The sequence below is a fragment of the Procambarus clarkii genome, chromosome 9 (genome assembly GCF_040958095.1).
Source record: "Procambarus clarkii isolate CNS0578487 chromosome 9, FALCON_Pclarkii_2.0, whole genome shotgun sequence".
Taxonomy (NCBI): domain Eukaryota; kingdom Metazoa; phylum Arthropoda; class Malacostraca; order Decapoda; family Cambaridae; genus Procambarus; species Procambarus clarkii.
Window position 1 is genome coordinate 16,424,332 of NC_091158.1, and position 18,441 is coordinate 16,442,772.

The window sequence follows — 18,441 nt, forward strand, 5'->3', positions numbered from 1 at the left end:
AAGTGTTTGCGTAACTTCTTCGTGAATCTGGCCCCAGGTTCCTTAAATGGAACTATAACAACAGTGTTCGTATTATGGTTAAAAGTTTGTCTGTTGCATAAGGTCGCTGGTATAAGAAAATATGCATCAATGTTCTGCTAGCATACAACGATATAAAATAATTCGAAGTGTTTACAAATAATGAAGATGGAGGTAGCGCAAACGTAAACCGTGTCTCCTACTTACTAATTGTAGGTTAAAGAAATAGAATTAAAAAGAGATAGAAAAGATTAAAGAGAGAGAGAGGTAAAAAGAGAGAGAGAGCACAAGCGGTAGTCGTTTCCGATTACAGGTAATGGGGCGGTGAGAGAGGCTTGATAAGGACGCGAGTGCTGCGTCCTCGTGGGCGTGCTCTCTCTCTCACACACACACACACACACACACACACACACACACACACACACACACACACACACCAGCAGCCTCACTAACATGCATCCTTTCCAAAATACTCTCAGAGAATAATAAGGATAAGATTAGTCAAACACCTAGCTAGGATTAGGAATGTAAACAAGCACCAACACTGTGTTAGGTAAGGAATATCTTTCCTTACGAATCTATTGAAATTCTATAATAAAATTACGAAAGTTTAACTGGACAGAGGATGGGCAGATTACGTATTTCTGGACTACCAAAAAACTTTAAGCTATTTCCGTATAAGAGACTATTACACATGCTTGAAAGACACGGTGAAGCAAGTGAAATAAACGCTGATATGAATGAGAGTACCTAACAGACAGGAGTTAAAGAGTCAGAGCGAGAAACCCAAAGTCGTTCTAGTATACGATAACAAGAAGTTCCCGCAGTGATCACTGCTAGGATCCCATGCTATTTCTCAATTATGTTAATGACCTAACTGTGAGGATGAGTCCTACGTGTTGATGTTCATTTAAGAGTCGAGACAGATGAGGATTGTAAAATACACTTGGACAGACTGCAGAGTTGGTCCGAGAAATGACTACCGGATTTTAATACAGGCAAGTATAAGGTATAGTAAACGGAAACAGGTAAAAGGAGACCACAGCAGGATAGTATAATTTGAAAAAAAGCTACGTCCCCTGTAACGACTTGAAAGGAAGTCCTAGAGGGGCAGATATACACCAAGCCTAACTCTGGGGGCACTTGCTTGATACCTGCTTGATGGGGTTCTGGGAGTTCTTCTACTCCCCAAGCCCGGCCCGAGGCCAGGCTTGACTTGTGAGAGTTTGGTCCACTAGGTTGTTGCTTGGAGCGGCCCGCAGGCCCACATACCCACCACAGCCCGGTTGGTCCGGCACTCCTTGGCACATTTCAAGAGATTAATATCATCAGCATACTCTACACTGGCACAAGTCAGAACACCATTCAAGAACGTAAATATGTGGCGTAGTGGTATCACGTCCCGCGCCTCACCAGTAATATTGTTTGGGTTCGAGCCATGGCCGGAGGTGGATTGACTGGGCATCAGTCTTTAACTGTTCGCCCCCGTTAACTCAGGGCGAAAAGTTAAGGATTTATGCCCAATTAAACCGAATGGTGGACCATGTTCTAGAATAAACTAACAAAGTAAGGCTTACCATGAGCTATAGAAAGAGAAAGTTGTAAGCCTGCTAACTTGAGTCAGAAGTCGTCTAGTCCTGTACCCACCTGTAGAATAAAAGGCATTCAGATTCGGAAAACTGTACATCACCTACGTGAGACCAGTCCCAGAGTGTGCGGCTCACCATGGAGACCCCACTTCCTATAATGATTCTCTTTCTTCAAGAAGCACAAGGAAACTTGCAAAGGTACATACAGGGATATCCAATGAGGATCATCCCACATTCACAAGGGATGGAGCATGAAGACTGAAAGAGTTGGACTTAGTGTCACTAGAGAGAGAGAGAGAGAGAGAGAGAGAGAGAGAGAGAGAGAGAGAGAGAGAGAGAGAGAGAGAGAGAGAGAGAGAGAGAGAGAGAGAGAGAGAGAGAGAGAGAGAGAGAGAGAGAGAGAGAGAGAGAGAGAGAGAGAGAGAGAGAGAGAGAGAGAGACAGACAGAGAGACAGAGACATAACATACTAAGGACAATTGACAGAGAGGAAAAAGTGGAAATGTTTACAATATATACCAGCAGAACAAGAGAGTATGAATGACTCTTGAAAAAAACAAATTAGCTACTGAGCTGTTTGAAAGCTTTCTTTTTTTCGTAAGAACTGTAAAAACATTGAAATGAACTAAACAAGCAGGTGCTAGAAATTACTCCATTGATTTCAGTGGTAGATATATTGCAGTACAAAAGTAGATTAGGGTACATTAGACAACTGACTGGAAAAAATGGCTGGTCCAAGAGCTAAGAGCTCGATCCAGCAGGCACAAGTAGTGAATAAACACATCCACACATATAGGGATTATTGCTGAATTAAACCTGGGGTTTCCATAGCACAGTTGGGTTCGTTCTCGACAGACAATCGGGAATAGTGGGTTCAATTCCCAGACAGGACAGAAATGGTTGAGTAAGTGTCTTTTTATTTAATTCATCTAGCAGTGAAAAGACTACCTGTACTCGACAAAGCAAATTATAAACTCTATGCACAGTTTCAAAAGCAATATGATCATTTACATGCAAGAAGAGAATCATTACTTTAACCATTCGAAAGCTAGTAAAGGCACTTCGATCCTGCAAGCACATTTACAGGCTAATACACGCACACGCGCGCGCGCGCAAACTTCACCTTAGCAAAACAAAATATTCCTCCTTTACTAAAATATTGGAGCTCGCGGAATCAACAGTCAACACGCCCATGCATCATCTCGAACTTTTAAAGAAAACACCTCGCAAGTTCGTGGTCATTCTTGATATAAACGATCAGAACCTGGCTCGCTGGAGGTGTAGGCTGGGTAGTGGGTCTCTTGGTGGCAGGAGAGGTTCATGGTGGGGTGCACGGGGGGGTTACCTATAGGGGTTGACAGACTGAATGTAGTGTGTGAGGGGTGGTGGGTGAGGTACGGGTGAGTGGAGGTGGTTGGGCCGTAGGTGGTGGGTAACTCAGGAGTAAGCCAGGCAGGTGGGGTTTCAGGTGAAGGGGAGCCAGGGGAATATATAGACCCGTCGTGTACAGGTGGGTGCTTTATCTTCAACTGCATTTGTGTCAGCGTTCAAGGTTAGAGGGAGTGTTGGCGTATTGGGCTGTGAGGGAGTGTTGGTGTATTGGGTGTGAGGGAAGTGTTGGCGTATTGGGTGTGAGGGAGTGTTGGTGTATTGGGTGTGAGGGAGTGTTGGCGTATTGGGTGTGAGGGAGTGTTGGTGTATTGGGTGTGAGGGAGTGTTGGTGTATTGGGTGTGAGGGAGTGTTGGTGTATTGGGTGTGAGGGAGTGTTGGTGTATTGGGTGTGAGGGAGTGTTGGTGTATTGGGTGTGAGGGAGTGAGTGTTGGTGTATTGGGTGTGAGGGAGTGAGTGTTGGTGTATTGGGTGTGAGGGAGTGTTGGTGTATTGGGTGTGAGGGAGTGTTGGTGTATTGGGTGTGAGGGAGTGTTGGTGTATTGGGTGTGAGGGAGTGTTGGTGTATTGGGTGTGAGGGAGTGTTGGTGTATTCTGATGAGGATTACATGCTGTGTCTCACGTACATTTTATACATCATGTATAGGATTCATTATCCAGGTTCTAAAGGTTATCCGGACATTTACCAGTTCCGTATACGCAGCAGCCGTTATAAGCTGCCGATGTGTGGCGCCACTGGCGTCAAGCATGAGGATTCTAATTCCAATTCAAATTTTTATTCAAATTCAAATTTTTAGGATGGGTCCCAGGATGGGTCGAGGCCTCGTTAGGTCTTTCTCGTCTGAGATGATATGGCGTCTTCCGTTCCTATTGTGGTTCTCCTGGGGTATTAAAACGCCTTCTATTTTCATAGCCGTGTACTTTTCGGAGTTGAATTCCAGAAGTGAGATCTCGTATGATCTCTGTAGTTTACTAGATGCTCTTGTATTCTCTCACAGTCTTCACATAGCAACACATCGTCCGCAAACATGGATATGAACTAGTCTATAATAATAATAATAATAATAATAATCTTTATTTAGGTAAGGTACATACATAAAGAGATTTACAAAGTTTGTTGGCTTTATAGATAGAGCTAGTACATACAATGCCTAAAGCCACTATTACGCAAAGCGTTTCGGGCAGGAAAAACATTAATGACTACAGCTTAAAACTAATGGGTAAAAAGAAAAGATGTGATGAGTACATATAAAAAATAGAAACTATTAGAAACAGCATCGGTCCTAGTACTGATCCTTGTGGCACCTCACTCGTCATCATAATCTAAGCTTCTTCCACTCACTGTCGTGCCTCTACATTCCTATAAGAGATTCTCCCGTATCCATCAGAATACTAATCAGTTACGCCAGCTTTCCTTTCGGATATGTTTAATAGCCTACAGGATTATGATGACTGACTTCTGACAGTTCAGGAAGACAGTGTATTCATCTTACCGTCTTCTGTGTTAAAACTTTTTTATCATAACATTCGCAACAATTTTGGCTAGTAAGACATTACATGTTGACCAGACCACACAATACACCTGTATTGTGTGGTCTGGTGTGGTACAATACACCTGTATTGTACAGATAGGTGTACTCACCTATTAGGTGAGTACACACTAGAGATTGAAGAGACGACGATGTTTCGGTCCGTTCTTGACCATTATCAAGCTGATTATCAAGACAATCGGCTCGATAATGGTCCAGAACGAACCAAAACATCGTCGTTTCTTCATCTTCTGGTGTGTGGTTTGGTCATCATATCTTCAGCTATGTCCCTGCATACCCTACAGGGAATGACTGTGGATATCCCAGTCTGCAGTGAAAATAAACCTGTCCTCAATACGCTCACGGGAATGGATTGAGAACGACTGCATAATTAGTGCTATTATCTACTCTCAATCCATGGTTATGTTAAGGTTTGGTTTGGTTTCATTACGTTTGGTTAAATTAGTATGGTGTATTATTGACGATAATTTGAAATGTGGAATTCGAAAGCTATTTCAATGTACCCAAGAATTCTGTTCACAGAAAATTAAACTCTTCAAAGAATACGTTTTCAGCATATATTTTTGTACATTTTAAACCAGTGATATGAGTTCTAATGCTGAGCACTTCTGGGGAGTGTTCTTGCGCAGAGCGCTTCTGGGAAGAGTTCTCGCACAGAGCGCTTCTGGGAAGAGTTCTTGCGCAGAGCGCTTCTGGGAAGAGTTCTCGCGCAGAGCGCTTCTGTGAAGAGTTCTCGCGCAGAGCGCTTCTGAGAAGAGTTCTCGCGCAGAGCGCTCCTGTGAACTCAGCACTCGTGCTTAGTGCTGCCATGCAGAGCGCTCCTGTGAACTCAGCACTCGTGCTGAGTGCTGCCATGCAGAGCTCTGCCGTGCATCAGTGCGGAATGCAACATTTTCTTAACCAGTATTGGTGGCTGGCGCACATACCTGGCTACCATCGTCTATTTTAGCCCTGCAGAGTGATTTGTATGGTTCAAGCAGAGCTCTGCATCCCAGGTATTACTTGACACTTTACCTGCACTGCGCTTGATTGGCCTTTCCTTGGTGGGCTTCAGGTGAGCAGTCCAGGTGAGATTAGAATCCATGACGACTACCATGGTTCACCCGGAATGATATCGTCTTCATGATATCGTCTGCAAATAAGTGCTGGTGGAAGATATATATCTCCGTGGCCGGTGGAGTCTGCGACAAGCGTTTGCTCGCCCCAGAAAGGGAAAGTAAGGTGACCTGACGAAAAGTATTATATTTTTTTCTGGTGGGTGGGGGAGGTAGAAAGAAAGTACAGGTGAAGGAATAAGTTTTGGAATGGGAAATATAGTATGAGTAATGATAGCAGGCGGGCTGTCTGTTTTGCTGACACGTTGTGTATATGTTTGGTATTATTATTTTATTATTATTATTATTATTATTATTATTATTATATATATATATATATATATATATATATATATATATATATATATATATATATATATATATATATATATACAAGAGTTCTTACATTCTTGTAAAGCCACTAGCACGCATAGTGTTTCGGGCAGGCCCTTAATCCTAATATTCCCCGGAATACGACCTCACCAAGTCGTTTAGCATCCTGGTACCCGTTTTACTGTTGGGTAAACAGAGGCTACTGTTAAGGATTTGCGCCTTCCAGTAAATCCTTCCCGGCCAGGATACGAACCCAGGACAAAGCGCTCGCGAAACGCCAGGCGAGTGTCTTACCAGTACACCACGGTGACGCTAGGCTAAGCTTTTTCTCTTCTGTCAGGGAGATATATGTGTGTACTCGCCTAGTTGTGCTTGCAGGGGTTGAGCTATGGCTTTTTGGTCCCGCCTCTCTACTATCAATCAACAGGTGTACAGGTTCCTGAGCCCTATTGGGCTCTATCATATCTACACTTGAAACTGTGTGTGGAGTTTGCCTCCACCACATCACTGCCTTAAACATTCCAATTGTCAACTTCACTGACACTAAAAAAAATTCTTTCTAATGTCTTTATGGCTCATTTGGGCACACAATTTCCACCTGTTTACCCCTAGTGCGTGTGGTCCTTGTGTTAAATAATCTGTCTTTATCTACTGTATCAATTCCTTTGAGTAATCTTGTATGTAGTGATCGTGTATCCCCCTAACTCTTCTGTCCTTCCAGCGACGTGAGGTTTAATTCCTGTAGTCTCTCCTTGTAGCTCATACTCCTCAGTTCGGGTACTAGTCTGGTAGCAAACCTTTAAACCTTCTCCAGTTTAGTCTTATGAATTGATGAGATATGGACTCCATGTTGGAGTTGTATACTCCAGGAGGGGCAGCGCGGGGTAGCAGCCCAGCGGAGGGTGGAGGCGGGCGGGGAGGGGCAGCGCGGGGTAGCAGCCCACGGAGGGTGGAGGCGGGCGGGGAGGGGCACCGCGGGGTAGCAGCCCACGGAGGGTGGAGGTGGGCGGGGAGGGGCAGCGCGGGGTAGCAGCCCACGGAGGGTGGAGGCGGGCGGGTAGGGGCAGCGCGGGGTAGCAGCCCACGGAGGGTGGAGGTGGGCGGGGAGGGGCAGCGCGGGGTAGCAGCCCACGGAGGGTGGAGGCGGGCGGGTAGGGGCAGCGCGGGGGTAGCAGCCCACGGAGGGTGGAGGTGGGCGGGGAGGGGCAGCGCGGGGTAGCAGCCCACGGAGGGTGGAGGTGGGCGGGGAGGGGCAGCGCGGGGTAGCAGCCCACGGAGGGTCGGGTCGACAGTGTGCTGGCGAGGACGGTGCGAGACACAGGACCAGAGTAAGTGATTCATTGTTGTTTTCCACACCAGTCCCCACACACCTGCCCCAAGCGTCACACACCTGCCCTAAGTGTCACACACCTGTCCCAAGCGTCACACCTGCCCCAAGCGTCACACACGTGCCCCAATCCCTTCATAGCTCCCCCCAAGCGTCACACACCTGCCCCAAGTGTCACACACCTGCCCCAAGCGTCACACACTTGCCCCAAACGTCACACACTTGCCCCAAGCGTCACACACCTGCCCCAAGCGTCAAACACACCTGCCCAAGAGCTGCACAGCTTCCCCATGTGTCACACACCTGCCTCCAGTGTTACAAACTTGCCTCATTATCTCACACCTGACCTCAGTGTCACACTCCTGTTCCAAATGTCACAAACCTGCACTAAACCCTGCACAGCTGAACCCCTTCCCCCCCCCCCCCGGTGTCACACACCTGCCCTAAGTGCCACACACACACCTGTACCGCTCATATGTCAACAAGTGCCGTAATACCCCACAGAAAATAAGGACCTATCCTACCTTGTATATAATTCTTTCTCTAGGCGGTAGTGCCAAACCTCTTGCCAAATATGCACTTGAATGCCTCAACGGCATGGCATTTGTTAATCACTTGTCTCGCCGTGATTTGCATGTGGCACATGAGCGCTTCAATGTTTATATTATGTGTAAATGACAAGGTTGATGAATGGGCGGCTCGTAAACCTGTCTTGAAATTGACACCCACCTTAGACACGTCTTGTAAACTAATGTATGAGAATACTTTCCCTGAAGGTATACACTGATTCAAGTTAACCGGAATACGAGGTCTACCTATGGTATATGCCGGAATAGTGTTTTGTATCATATATATATATAATTATATTCTTCTTATAATTATAAGTATATTATTATAGTGAATTGTTATTATTATATCATATTAAGAACATAAATTATTGATTTAATTGTGTTAGGTTAGGTTAGGTTAGGTTAGGTTGGGTTATTATAATTATATTCTTATAACTTTCGACCAAAGAATTGCATATTCTACCACTGGACCACCGTATGTATGTATGTATGTATGTATGTATGTATGTATGTATGTATGTATGTATGTATGTATGTATGTATGTATGTATGTATGTATGTCACCGCTCGGTTGTGAGCAGGAGCCGTAGACCACTGAGCTACAGCAGCATATGTCGAAGCCGGCTCATTGATCGAACGAACCCAAACATCCCACCTAACCTAACCCAAACATCCCACCTAACCTAACGAGGCCGATGTATAGACAGCGTCAATATTATGGTGTTTTAATTTATACTAATACGTCACTTTTTTCAACGTATTGGTCGATTCCGTCTCAAATGCGACGTTTGAGGTGAGAGAACAAGCTGTTACAGTGAAAATGGAATACAGTGATAAAAGAATACCGTGAATACAGAGACAGTAATATAGTGACTGTGACAGTGATGCATGAATTAGGTAATGTAGGATACAGTGGTAATACAATACAGTGAGACTGTGATTCAGTAATACAGGGATAGAGTGCTACAGTGATGCAGTGCAAAATGAATTCCGCCTTGCCCTTTTGGCCACAAATACATCACTATCTTACTGTATTTTTTACTGATGCAGTGATACAGTGTGCATGTGTACAGTAGCACATGCACCCTGTATCACCAGTTGATTGACAGTTGAGAGGCGGGACCAAAGAGCCAGAGCTCAACCCCCCTCAAACACAACTACGTGAACTAGGTGAGTACATGGATGCAGTGACACAGTGATGCAATGACACATAAATACAATGATGCATTATAACAATATAATCAGTGATACAGTGAAAATAGTGACCCAGTGATTATATTTTTTGCCGCATATCGAACCATTTTTGTTCCTAATTTCTCAATGGTTATTGTATAAAATTCACGTCAATTAAGATGTGTTTTAGTATTATTGATCTTATTATTTTATTATCGCTGTATGTTCCTTCAAACTATTGTGGACATTAAGTTGTACAGTGTTCTTTCTTGTTTCAGGATTGTCAATGAATGTGTGCATTGTGAGGTAAGTACTCGCTGTAGGACGTCCAGCAGCACATGATTTCTTCATGTATATATGTACACATGTGTTTAAACACACACACACACACACACACACACACACACACACACACACACACACACACACACACACACACACAGTCTATACCTATACACAAAACAAAGTTAGAGAAGATTCAGAGGTATGCCACCAGACTAGTCCCGGAACTGAGAGGTATGAGCTACGAGGAAAGCCTAAGGAAGCTGAACCTCACATCCCTGGAAAACAGAAGTCAGGGAAAACATGATAATTACCTACAAAATTCTCAGGGAAATTGACAGGGTGGACAAAGACAAACTCTTTAGCACGGGTGGAACACGAACAAGGGGACACAGGAAAGACTTGGGTCGGTAACAGGGTTGTTTATTTGTGGGACCAATTACCGCGTAACGTGGTGGAGGTGGGGTCCCTCGATTGTTTCAAGCGTGGGTTGGACATGTATATGAGGGGGATTGGGTGGCTTATAGATAGGAGCTGCCTCGTATGGGCCAATAGGCCCTCTGCAGTTACCTTTGTTCTTAGACTACCCCATAAGAGTGTTCATAATAACTATCCATCCTCCTTTCCCCAAAGGATGAATATGAGTGTGCACAATAAACTACCTCACACAGGATGAGCATGAGAGTGCACTCTAAACTCGCCGTCGCTGGCGGCAACCCTCAAATACGACCCCAAACGTCCTCGCGATACGTGCAGTTTACATGAAGGGTTTTCCACCCGATGACGGCACGAGTGGTAATGTTGGGAGACGCCTCACTCACTGTGGCGCAGCAATGTTCATGATTTGGCAGAGGTTGGAAGTTATCGATGTCTTCTATTTGTGCGAGGATAAAGACACAAATAAACATATGAGGTTAAATGGTCTCAGGATGGCAAAGATTAGGAGTTATGTTGAGGGTGATAGCAAAGTGTTCCTGTTCTATGGAAAGTGTGGGGGGTATAGCCAAGAGACTGAGTGTGTGAGTCGAAGTATGTTTGGGATGTTGTTGTTTTAGATTTGTCTACTCAGAACGAAGTGTCCATGTAGCACGGACTATGGTGAGTCCGTTAATATGTTTGGGAATTAGTTGCAATTTACATAGGTTAGGGTGGATTAAGTTAGAGTACATTAAGTAACATGGGGTTATTGTGTATAAGATTAGGTTAGGTTGGGATAGGCTAGTTGAGGATGGGTTATATGTTATGTTGTCGTATTTTGGCTCTTTACGTCTGGGGGATATGACTGCGTCGGTCTTCTTTGATGTGTGGGTAGTACACTGTGTGGAATACCTGGGAGTGGTTGGAGGATGTGTCGTGGGAGAGTGTGGTTTACGTGTTCTTTTCCGTCAAAGTGTCAGGTCGCTGGGAGGTTCGTACAGCTGGGGGGTTTCTTACTCTTAGTTCCGGTGGTTGGGGGTTTATGGCAAGTCACAATCAACTTGAGAATGGTCCAGGACGGACTGAAACGTCGTCGTCCCTTCACTTTCTAGTGTGTGGTTTGGTCAACATATTTTAGCAACGTTATTGTGACTCCTCGACCGCATGTGGCAAGTCAGCCTGGGGAATGACTTGTGTAAGGCGTGCTAAGTAGTTATTTAAGAGTTTGTCCAGCATTAGTTAAAACGATTTGTATACATCAATGTTAGCTGCGTTAGATTGGATGTTATTGTCTGTAGATGTGGATGAGGCGTGTGTTGGGTCAGCCTCGGGGATGGGTTGATTTATTTGTTTAAAGAATTTAGGAGTCGGTCCAGCGTCTATTCTAGTGCATTTTCAAAGGGAGTGACAAGGGTTTCAACATGATCGGGACACAGTTGTAGGTTTAGTGGAAGAGGATTAGGTTCTGGGGTTACAGGATTGTCAGTGATAGACATATCGGGTACAAGCAAAGGTTGTGGTTGAGTGTGAGGTAATGGTTGATAATAGACCGAGTTGAGTTGTTTCGGTACACTACTGTATTGCAGGTTGTTGGTGGGTAGAGCCGTAGTTTTTGCTGCTATGTATGAAGGACATTGTTTGAATATGTCATTATCGCCACCACAGTTTGAGGAGGGGTGAGTATATCTGACGCACAGTCTTGTGTGTAATGAGAACTAAAGCATTTCCCACATTTGATGTCTAGGGTGCAGCCCTTCGAGGTATGGTTAAAACCTTTACATATTTAACACTGAGTGGGGCGTGGTACGTACACCCCAAACATCAGGAGCCGGCCGCCCTCCACCCACCAACACTGTCAACAAAAATCAGCTGACAATAACAAGTGAGGTTCGCTAGGCGCCTCACCAGTTACCTTCCTTCAACTTGTCATCCACCATTCCCTCCTCTCCCTCTCTCTCTCCCTCTCCCTCTCCCTCTCCCTCTCCCTCTCCCTCTCTCTCTCTCTCTCTCTCTCTCTCTCTCTCTCTCTCTCTCTCTCTCTCTCCCTCCCACCCTTCCATTTCTTCCTTTCCCACGTACATACACATATACACATACCCATATATATGCACATACATGTATGCTTCGCTGGTCTTGAACGTCAAGAAAGTTATATCCCAGACAACAGGTACAGCGGGACTAGCTAGCAGGAAGGGCTAAATAAAGAACTAGACTTCACACTTCAGATTGTCATTGTTAGGTAAGCACTGCAAGGTAAGCAGTGTTAGGTGACTCCTGCAAGGTAAGCAGTGCTAGATAACCACTAATAGTTAAGCGCAACGATGCCACTAAAGATAAGGGAACAAAGACCAACCAAACACATGATGATAAGAACAAGAATAACACCGATAACGACAGAAACAAGAACAGGAACAAGAACACAAACAACAACAATGAGCAACAACAAGAATGAGGGCACGGAATTTGGCACTAAAATATCTGGCTAATTTTAGTTATCTATTTCTGACGACCAAGGTATAGCAAGAGGCGTGTGGGAGTGTATGCATGTATGTACTGTATGTATGTATGTGTGTGTATATGTGTGTATGTATATATGTAACAGAGTTTGCAAGACCCAGATTGAGCTCCTGGGCACCGACTTTCGAATGGTTGGCCATTTGTTATGTGTTTTCATTAAACCTCTAGTACGTTTTTTTTTTAAACTATCCTCTAGTAACTCTTCTCTAGTAGCTCTCTCTTATTTCTACCTTCACACCGAAGGTTGTCTCACATCCTTATTGATGAACGTATATGATCAGCCGTTCAAAAAACTGCGTATTTTGTATGCCTGGATCATGTCTCATCTAGTGCTCCCTTTTGTTTATGTGTCATGAGTCTTATCGGTATTTGTAATGAACGCCAGTTCTTGTCTGAAAGTTTGTGTTAATGTTCAAAGTATCTGTTTACCTCACAATTGTAGCCCATCTCGGTTCACGTTCGTCCTGAACCTTCTCGTAAGCCTTAGCGTCATATGCAGGCGATGAGTCACAATAACGTGGCTAAAGTATGTTGACCAGACCATTCTCAAGTCGATTGTCTTCACAATCGACTTGAGAATGGTCCATGATGGACCGAAACGTCGTCGTCTCTTCACCTTCTAGTGTGTGGTCTGGTCAACTTAGCGTCATATGTGAGCAGAACAGGTTGGTGAGCAGCGACATAAAGAAGTTCGTCAACTATGTTTCTCTTGTAAGTTTTTCTCATATGACTGACAGGTTCCTATCCGTTAGGTAGTCTCGCACTCTAGTACGCTGCCGGTTATTTGAGCCTGATCCTGTAGCTTGTATAGGAGCCTCATATGTGGGAGAGTGACTAATGCTCTTTGACACAAATAATATACAGTGTGCTTTTCTTGTCCCTTGTTTGACCAGAGTAATTCTACATAAAACTCTAATAGGTTTACTAACCTTGTCTTCCCTTCTCCAAACCCGTTTTGAAGTTAATGCTCTCTACGTGTTCCATTATTCTTCTGCTTATTATTCTCTCCAGCACGCTGTGGGTGTGGGGTGGGCGTTGGGTATGGGAAGGATGGTGTGGGGTTGTGGGCGTGGAATGGTGTGGGGCTATGGAATAATGTGGGCGTGGAGATGGTGAGTGTTGAGACGATTTGGGTGTTCAGGTGGTGTAGTCGTGGGGATGGTGTGGGTCTTGGGGATGGTGTGGGTGTGGGGATGGTGTGGGTGTGAGCGTGGGGATGGTGTGGAGCTTTGGGCGTGGGGGGATATCGTGAGCATGGGGTTGGTGTGGGGTTTTGGGCGCTGAGAAAGCGTGAGCGTGGGGGGGGGGGGATAGTGTGGGGCTGTGGGTGTCAGAATGGACTGAGCTTTGTGCACAATAGAGCGCGCTAATGAGAGCGCTTCACTTATAGGAATAGGAAAAGTGGGAATGGAGAGCTCCATTTCACCGTTCCTCTTTCAGCAGACCTCTACGGGTTTCCACCGCTAGACATAGGCTAGGCTATAAGAACCTCTGGAAGTTTGGTCTGGCCAAACTTCCAGAGGTTTGGCCCTTACAAACATGTGGCTGATGTAGATCTGGGCAAATGTAAACTTTGTTATCAACACTATTTACATACCTTATGTCACTATGCAAATGAATGCGAATATAAAACTTTAAACAAATTAAGAGATAACTCAGTCACGAATGTTATAATTCTCCGTGTATTTAATGCAGGATGACACATTACCCCTAATCCGAGCCAAGTATCCCAAGTTTGGCTTCTGTAGAGAGACTAATGCAAGAAAGAGACTTGCAAGCATTGCAAGCTTGCAAAGTGTTTGCAAGCTTGCAATGCTTGCTTCTCTTTAGACACCTGTCATGTTACATTTAGTTGAGTTTATTTATTATGTACCCCATACCCATCTTGTGGGCGATTGTGGAAAGGGTTTCAGAGGCATTTAATTGGCTCAGAAATTCATTTAACTAAGCAAGATACAGTCTCGATGAGCTAGTATACAAAATTCAGTGCACATCGTCACATCAACAATGGGCTCGCACATTGCATTACTGCGATTGCACAACCCTCCTGAATGGATACAAAATGTTGTAGCAAATGTGAACAGTTTGCAGGCAGTTCTCTCACAAATGTAAACTGCTTAGCTTAGAGTGTTATTGTGTTCCGGTTCCTGAGCCTATTATGCCACTCTTTTTTTTTTAAACCCTTCACCGCTGCCTACAGCATCATAGGTATGGGTCCATAAGAAACTGAATAATTCCCTTAGACTCCCCTTCCCCCATTCTCTCCCTTTCCTTCACTCCTCCCCCCCTCCCTGTCCACTTCCTCCCCTCGTTCACTACAACCCCCTCCTCTTCCATCACTCTTCCCCCTCCCCCTCCCCTCCAGCTAGAAGTGGCCCCACTGCATCCTAGTGATCTTGCCAACATTTCAGAAACTTCAGCGATGCCTAATATATCCACCCCCAAAATATTACAACCTATAATTAAAATACATAAGATTCAAAGACGTTCTTTATTTGTTAAGCCATCATGCATATCAAACGAAAATACATGCAGGGGAAGGATGTGAACGCTTTAGGAGCTAACGCTACGGAAATTCCCGGAAATAAGCAAAGAACTTGGCTGGCGTTCGTGAGTCGGATCAGCATTGCGACTGCCGTCATTTTGACGTCACAGATATAAACAATGAGAGAGCTTTGTGTCAGTGTTCCGACTTCAAGGGAAGAGGGCGACAGGGACTTTACAAGGAGAGGAGAGAGAGAGAGAGCAAAAATGAGTAAATAAGGGAGGAAATAACTTGATAGATAGAAGTAAAGTATATATATATATATATATATATATATATATATATATATATATATATATATATATATATATATATATATATATATATATATATATATAATGATTTTTTTAATTATATATAAAAAGATAAGGACAAAGACTCAAGAGATTACAGTTCCTAATAAGCCCTAGTCTTAGCGTAATAAAAATAACAGAGAGAGAGAGAGAGAGAGAGAGAGAGAGAGAGAGAGAGAGAGAGAGAGAGAGAGAGAGAGAGAGAGAGAGAGAGATGCCTTTATCCACACGCCCCCACCACTAACAGTCTCCTCAACCAGCGTAAAATACCCCTCTAGAAATATGTAGCCAAGTTAGAACAATTGAAGAAGGATGCTGCCAGACTTGTACCAGAACCACGCGGATACAACTTTGAGAAAAGGCCGAAGGTGCGGACCTCATTACGCTTGAAGAGAGAGACGAAACAGAGGGGACACAATAACGACATACGCGATACTCAGGAGAGTTGCTACGGGTGATAAAGAGGCCATATTCAATATAAGATGAACAAGGGGACACGGAATAATGCCTGAACCACAAGGAAGTCAGGGGGGGGGGGGAGGGGGGTAACGTTTTTAATGTATGGAAAAATGGGTATATAGAATGTATTAGAAGGAGACATGGTAGCAATTATTACAATAAATAAAAAGTAAAACAATGAGGGTCGGAAGTTACTAGAGAACAACAGCTGGTAAGGCGGGGTTCAGGAGCTAATGCTCGACCTTACAAGTGTGTTTTGTTGAGTACTCCTCGATGCCCAGAGTTCCGAGCACCCCCACACACCCCCCTTCATCCTCGTCTTCCTCATCCTCATCTTCCTCACCCTGGTCTTCCTCATCCTCGTCTTCCTCATCCTGGCCTTCCTCATCCTCGTCTTCCTCATCCTGGCCTTCCTCATCCTCGTCTTCCTCATCCTGGCCTTCCTCATCCTGGCCTTCCTCATCCTGGCCTTCCTCTTACCACCGTCGTGTCGGACATAAATATATATAATAGACCTTTTTTTAACCAGTGGCGTCACGTGTGTCTCTGAGAGCGTCATATGTGCTTCCTTCATAATTGTATTTGTCGGCTTGTACCTTGTGACGCGTTTATCCCCCATGCCGTGGGCGGTTTATTCCCCATGCCGTGGGCGGTTTATTTCCCATGCCGTGGGCGGTTTATTTCCCATGCCGTGGGCGGTTTATTTCCCATGCCGTGGGCGGTTTATTCCCCATGCCGTGGGCGGTTTATTCCCCATGCCGTGGGCGGTTTATTTCCCATGCCGTGGGCGGTTTATTTCCCATGCCGTGGGCGGTTTATTTCCCATGCCGTGGGCGGTTTATTTCCCATGCCGTGGGCGGTTTATTTCCCATGCCGTGGGCGGTTTATTTCCCATGCCGTGGGCGGTTTATTCCCCATGCCGTGGGCGGTTTATTCCCCATGCCGTGGGCGGTTTATTCCCCATGCCGTGGGCGGTTTATTCCCCATGCCGTGGGCGGTTTATTCCCCATGCCGTGGGCGGTTTATCCCCCATGCCGTGGGCGGTTTATTCCCCAAGCCGTGAGCGCCAATCTCCCAGAAAAAAATATATTACTCGAATTTCATTTTTTCGATTTATAAAAGTAATGTGGTTTGTACTGTAAGGGTCTTAAATATTGCCATGTGTTCCCCTGATCATATCGCTGTTAAATATCATAGAATAACTAATAACCGATAGAGCTTCGGCCTCACACGCGTGGGCTCGATGGTTCGAGACCCATATACAGCCCAGGGGCTAGATTCACGAAGCAGTTACGCAAGTACTTACGAACCTATACATCTTTCCTCAGTCTTTGACGGCTTTGGTTACATTTATTAAACAGTTTACAAGCATGAAAACGTCCCAATCAACTGTTGTTATGGTTATAAACAGCCTCCTGGTGCTTCGAGGCTCATTAACTGTTTAATAATTTTAAACAAAGCCGCCAAAGATTAAGAAAAGATGTACAGGTTCGTAAGTGCTTGCGTAACTGCTTCGTGAATCTGGCCCCAGGTGAATGGAATAGAATAATTCTTTTTTGCCACGACGTGAGAAGGGCCCCAGGATGGACCGCAGCGTCGCCACTCACTCAGTATGTGAGTGTGGTCATTCCCCCATCTTCTCGTGGCCAAGTACTGGTTCTCAACCACGCTTCTCTTCGGGGACAGTCTTGCTCGCTTCATTGTAGAGAAGAGATCGTTCAGTGCACGCAGCCAAGGTCACTAGCTCCTGACAGCAGCAGCAGCATCTCCCCCACTACGTTTGTCTCCTCCACTCCCTCCCTCTTCTGCCATTGATGTGTTTGGCATGGCGTGTGTATGTTTGTGTGTATATCGGCACTACGTTGGCTGTCGCCCAGCCTTTGTCAACTCCACTGTTGCTCATTATTTGTTGTGCATCTTTGTAAGGGGCTAGTATACTGGGCGTCAGCGGCGTCAGCCACCTACCTCTCTTAGTATAGTTGTGAGACCTTGTCTTGCTCCACAACAGTCCCGTGTCCGGTCCCTGTCAGTGTTTCTTTGCCTCATCTCTAGTGATCTTCGGCCGCCATTGCTGCTTAGTTTGACGGTCTGTCTCTGTTCAGGCAGTTTCTCATGCTCTGCTAGACTCCTTTAGATGTTCGATCGTCTTTGTCTTTGTCTTGGGATCGTCTTTAGATGTTCCTTACACACATCCTTATGATTCTCTGAATGTGTCTCCACCTGTCCTCAATTTCGTCGCCAGCTGTTATTATTATTTCTTTCCTGCTGTGGAGCAAGTTAGGCTCGGTCTTCCTTTAATCAGCGATCACTTTAGTAGTGCCTCTATGCTTCTCTTCTCATTTTCATGTATTCGATCCGTTCTGCCAATTGTTTTCGTCTGCTTTATCTAGTCTCTGATTACCTTTAACTTGTCCATGCAATCTTACTCTCATGTTTTCTCGTTATCTTCCTCTACAGCCGCCCAACCACTTGGGCTGGACGGTAGAGCGACGGTCTCGCTTCATGCAGGTCGGTTTTCAATCCCCGATCGTCCAAGTGGTTGGGTACCATTCCTTTCCCCCGTCCCATCCCAAATCTTTATTCTGACCCCCCTTCCCAGTGCTATATAGTCGTAATGGCTTGGCGCTTCCTCCTCATAGTTCCCTTCCCTTCCCTTCCTCTACAGCCTTATTATCCTCTATTTGCTTCTCCTCCTCCTTCTCTTCTGACTCCTACTCCTCTGTAATGAGTCGGGGCCAAAATAACTATATTTTTACAGGCCAGGTGAAGTGCTGTCTAGGTGGGCGCCCCTGCCAAGGTGACGGCCGGCTGACTCCACCTCTACACTAGCCCCACCACCACCTGCATCACCACCTGCATCACCACCTGCACCACCATCATCACAA

General features: G+C 45.2%; 1 protein-coding gene across 5 annotated transcripts in view; it reads left to right on the forward strand.

The window, feature by feature from the left end:
- Positions 1 to 18,441, forward strand: part of LOC123766193 (cytochrome c oxidase assembly factor 6 homolog) — a 38,689-nt gene that overhangs the window by 4,162 nt on the left and 16,086 nt on the right. For 2 of the 5 annotated variants that reach the window (XM_045755144.2, XM_045755148.2), the window contains exons 1-2: positions 7,230 to 7,302; positions 9,322 to 9,349. In XM_045755144.2, the coding sequence (XP_045611100.1) occupies positions 9,330 to 9,349 (20 nt within the window). In that variant the 5' untranslated portion in view covers positions 7,230 to 7,302; positions 9,322 to 9,329. Of the gene's footprint in view, positions 1 to 7,229; positions 7,303 to 9,321; positions 9,350 to 18,441 lie in introns of those variants that run through there. The other 3 variants (XM_045755145.2, XM_045755147.2, XM_045755146.2) reach the window with 2 other exon arrangements.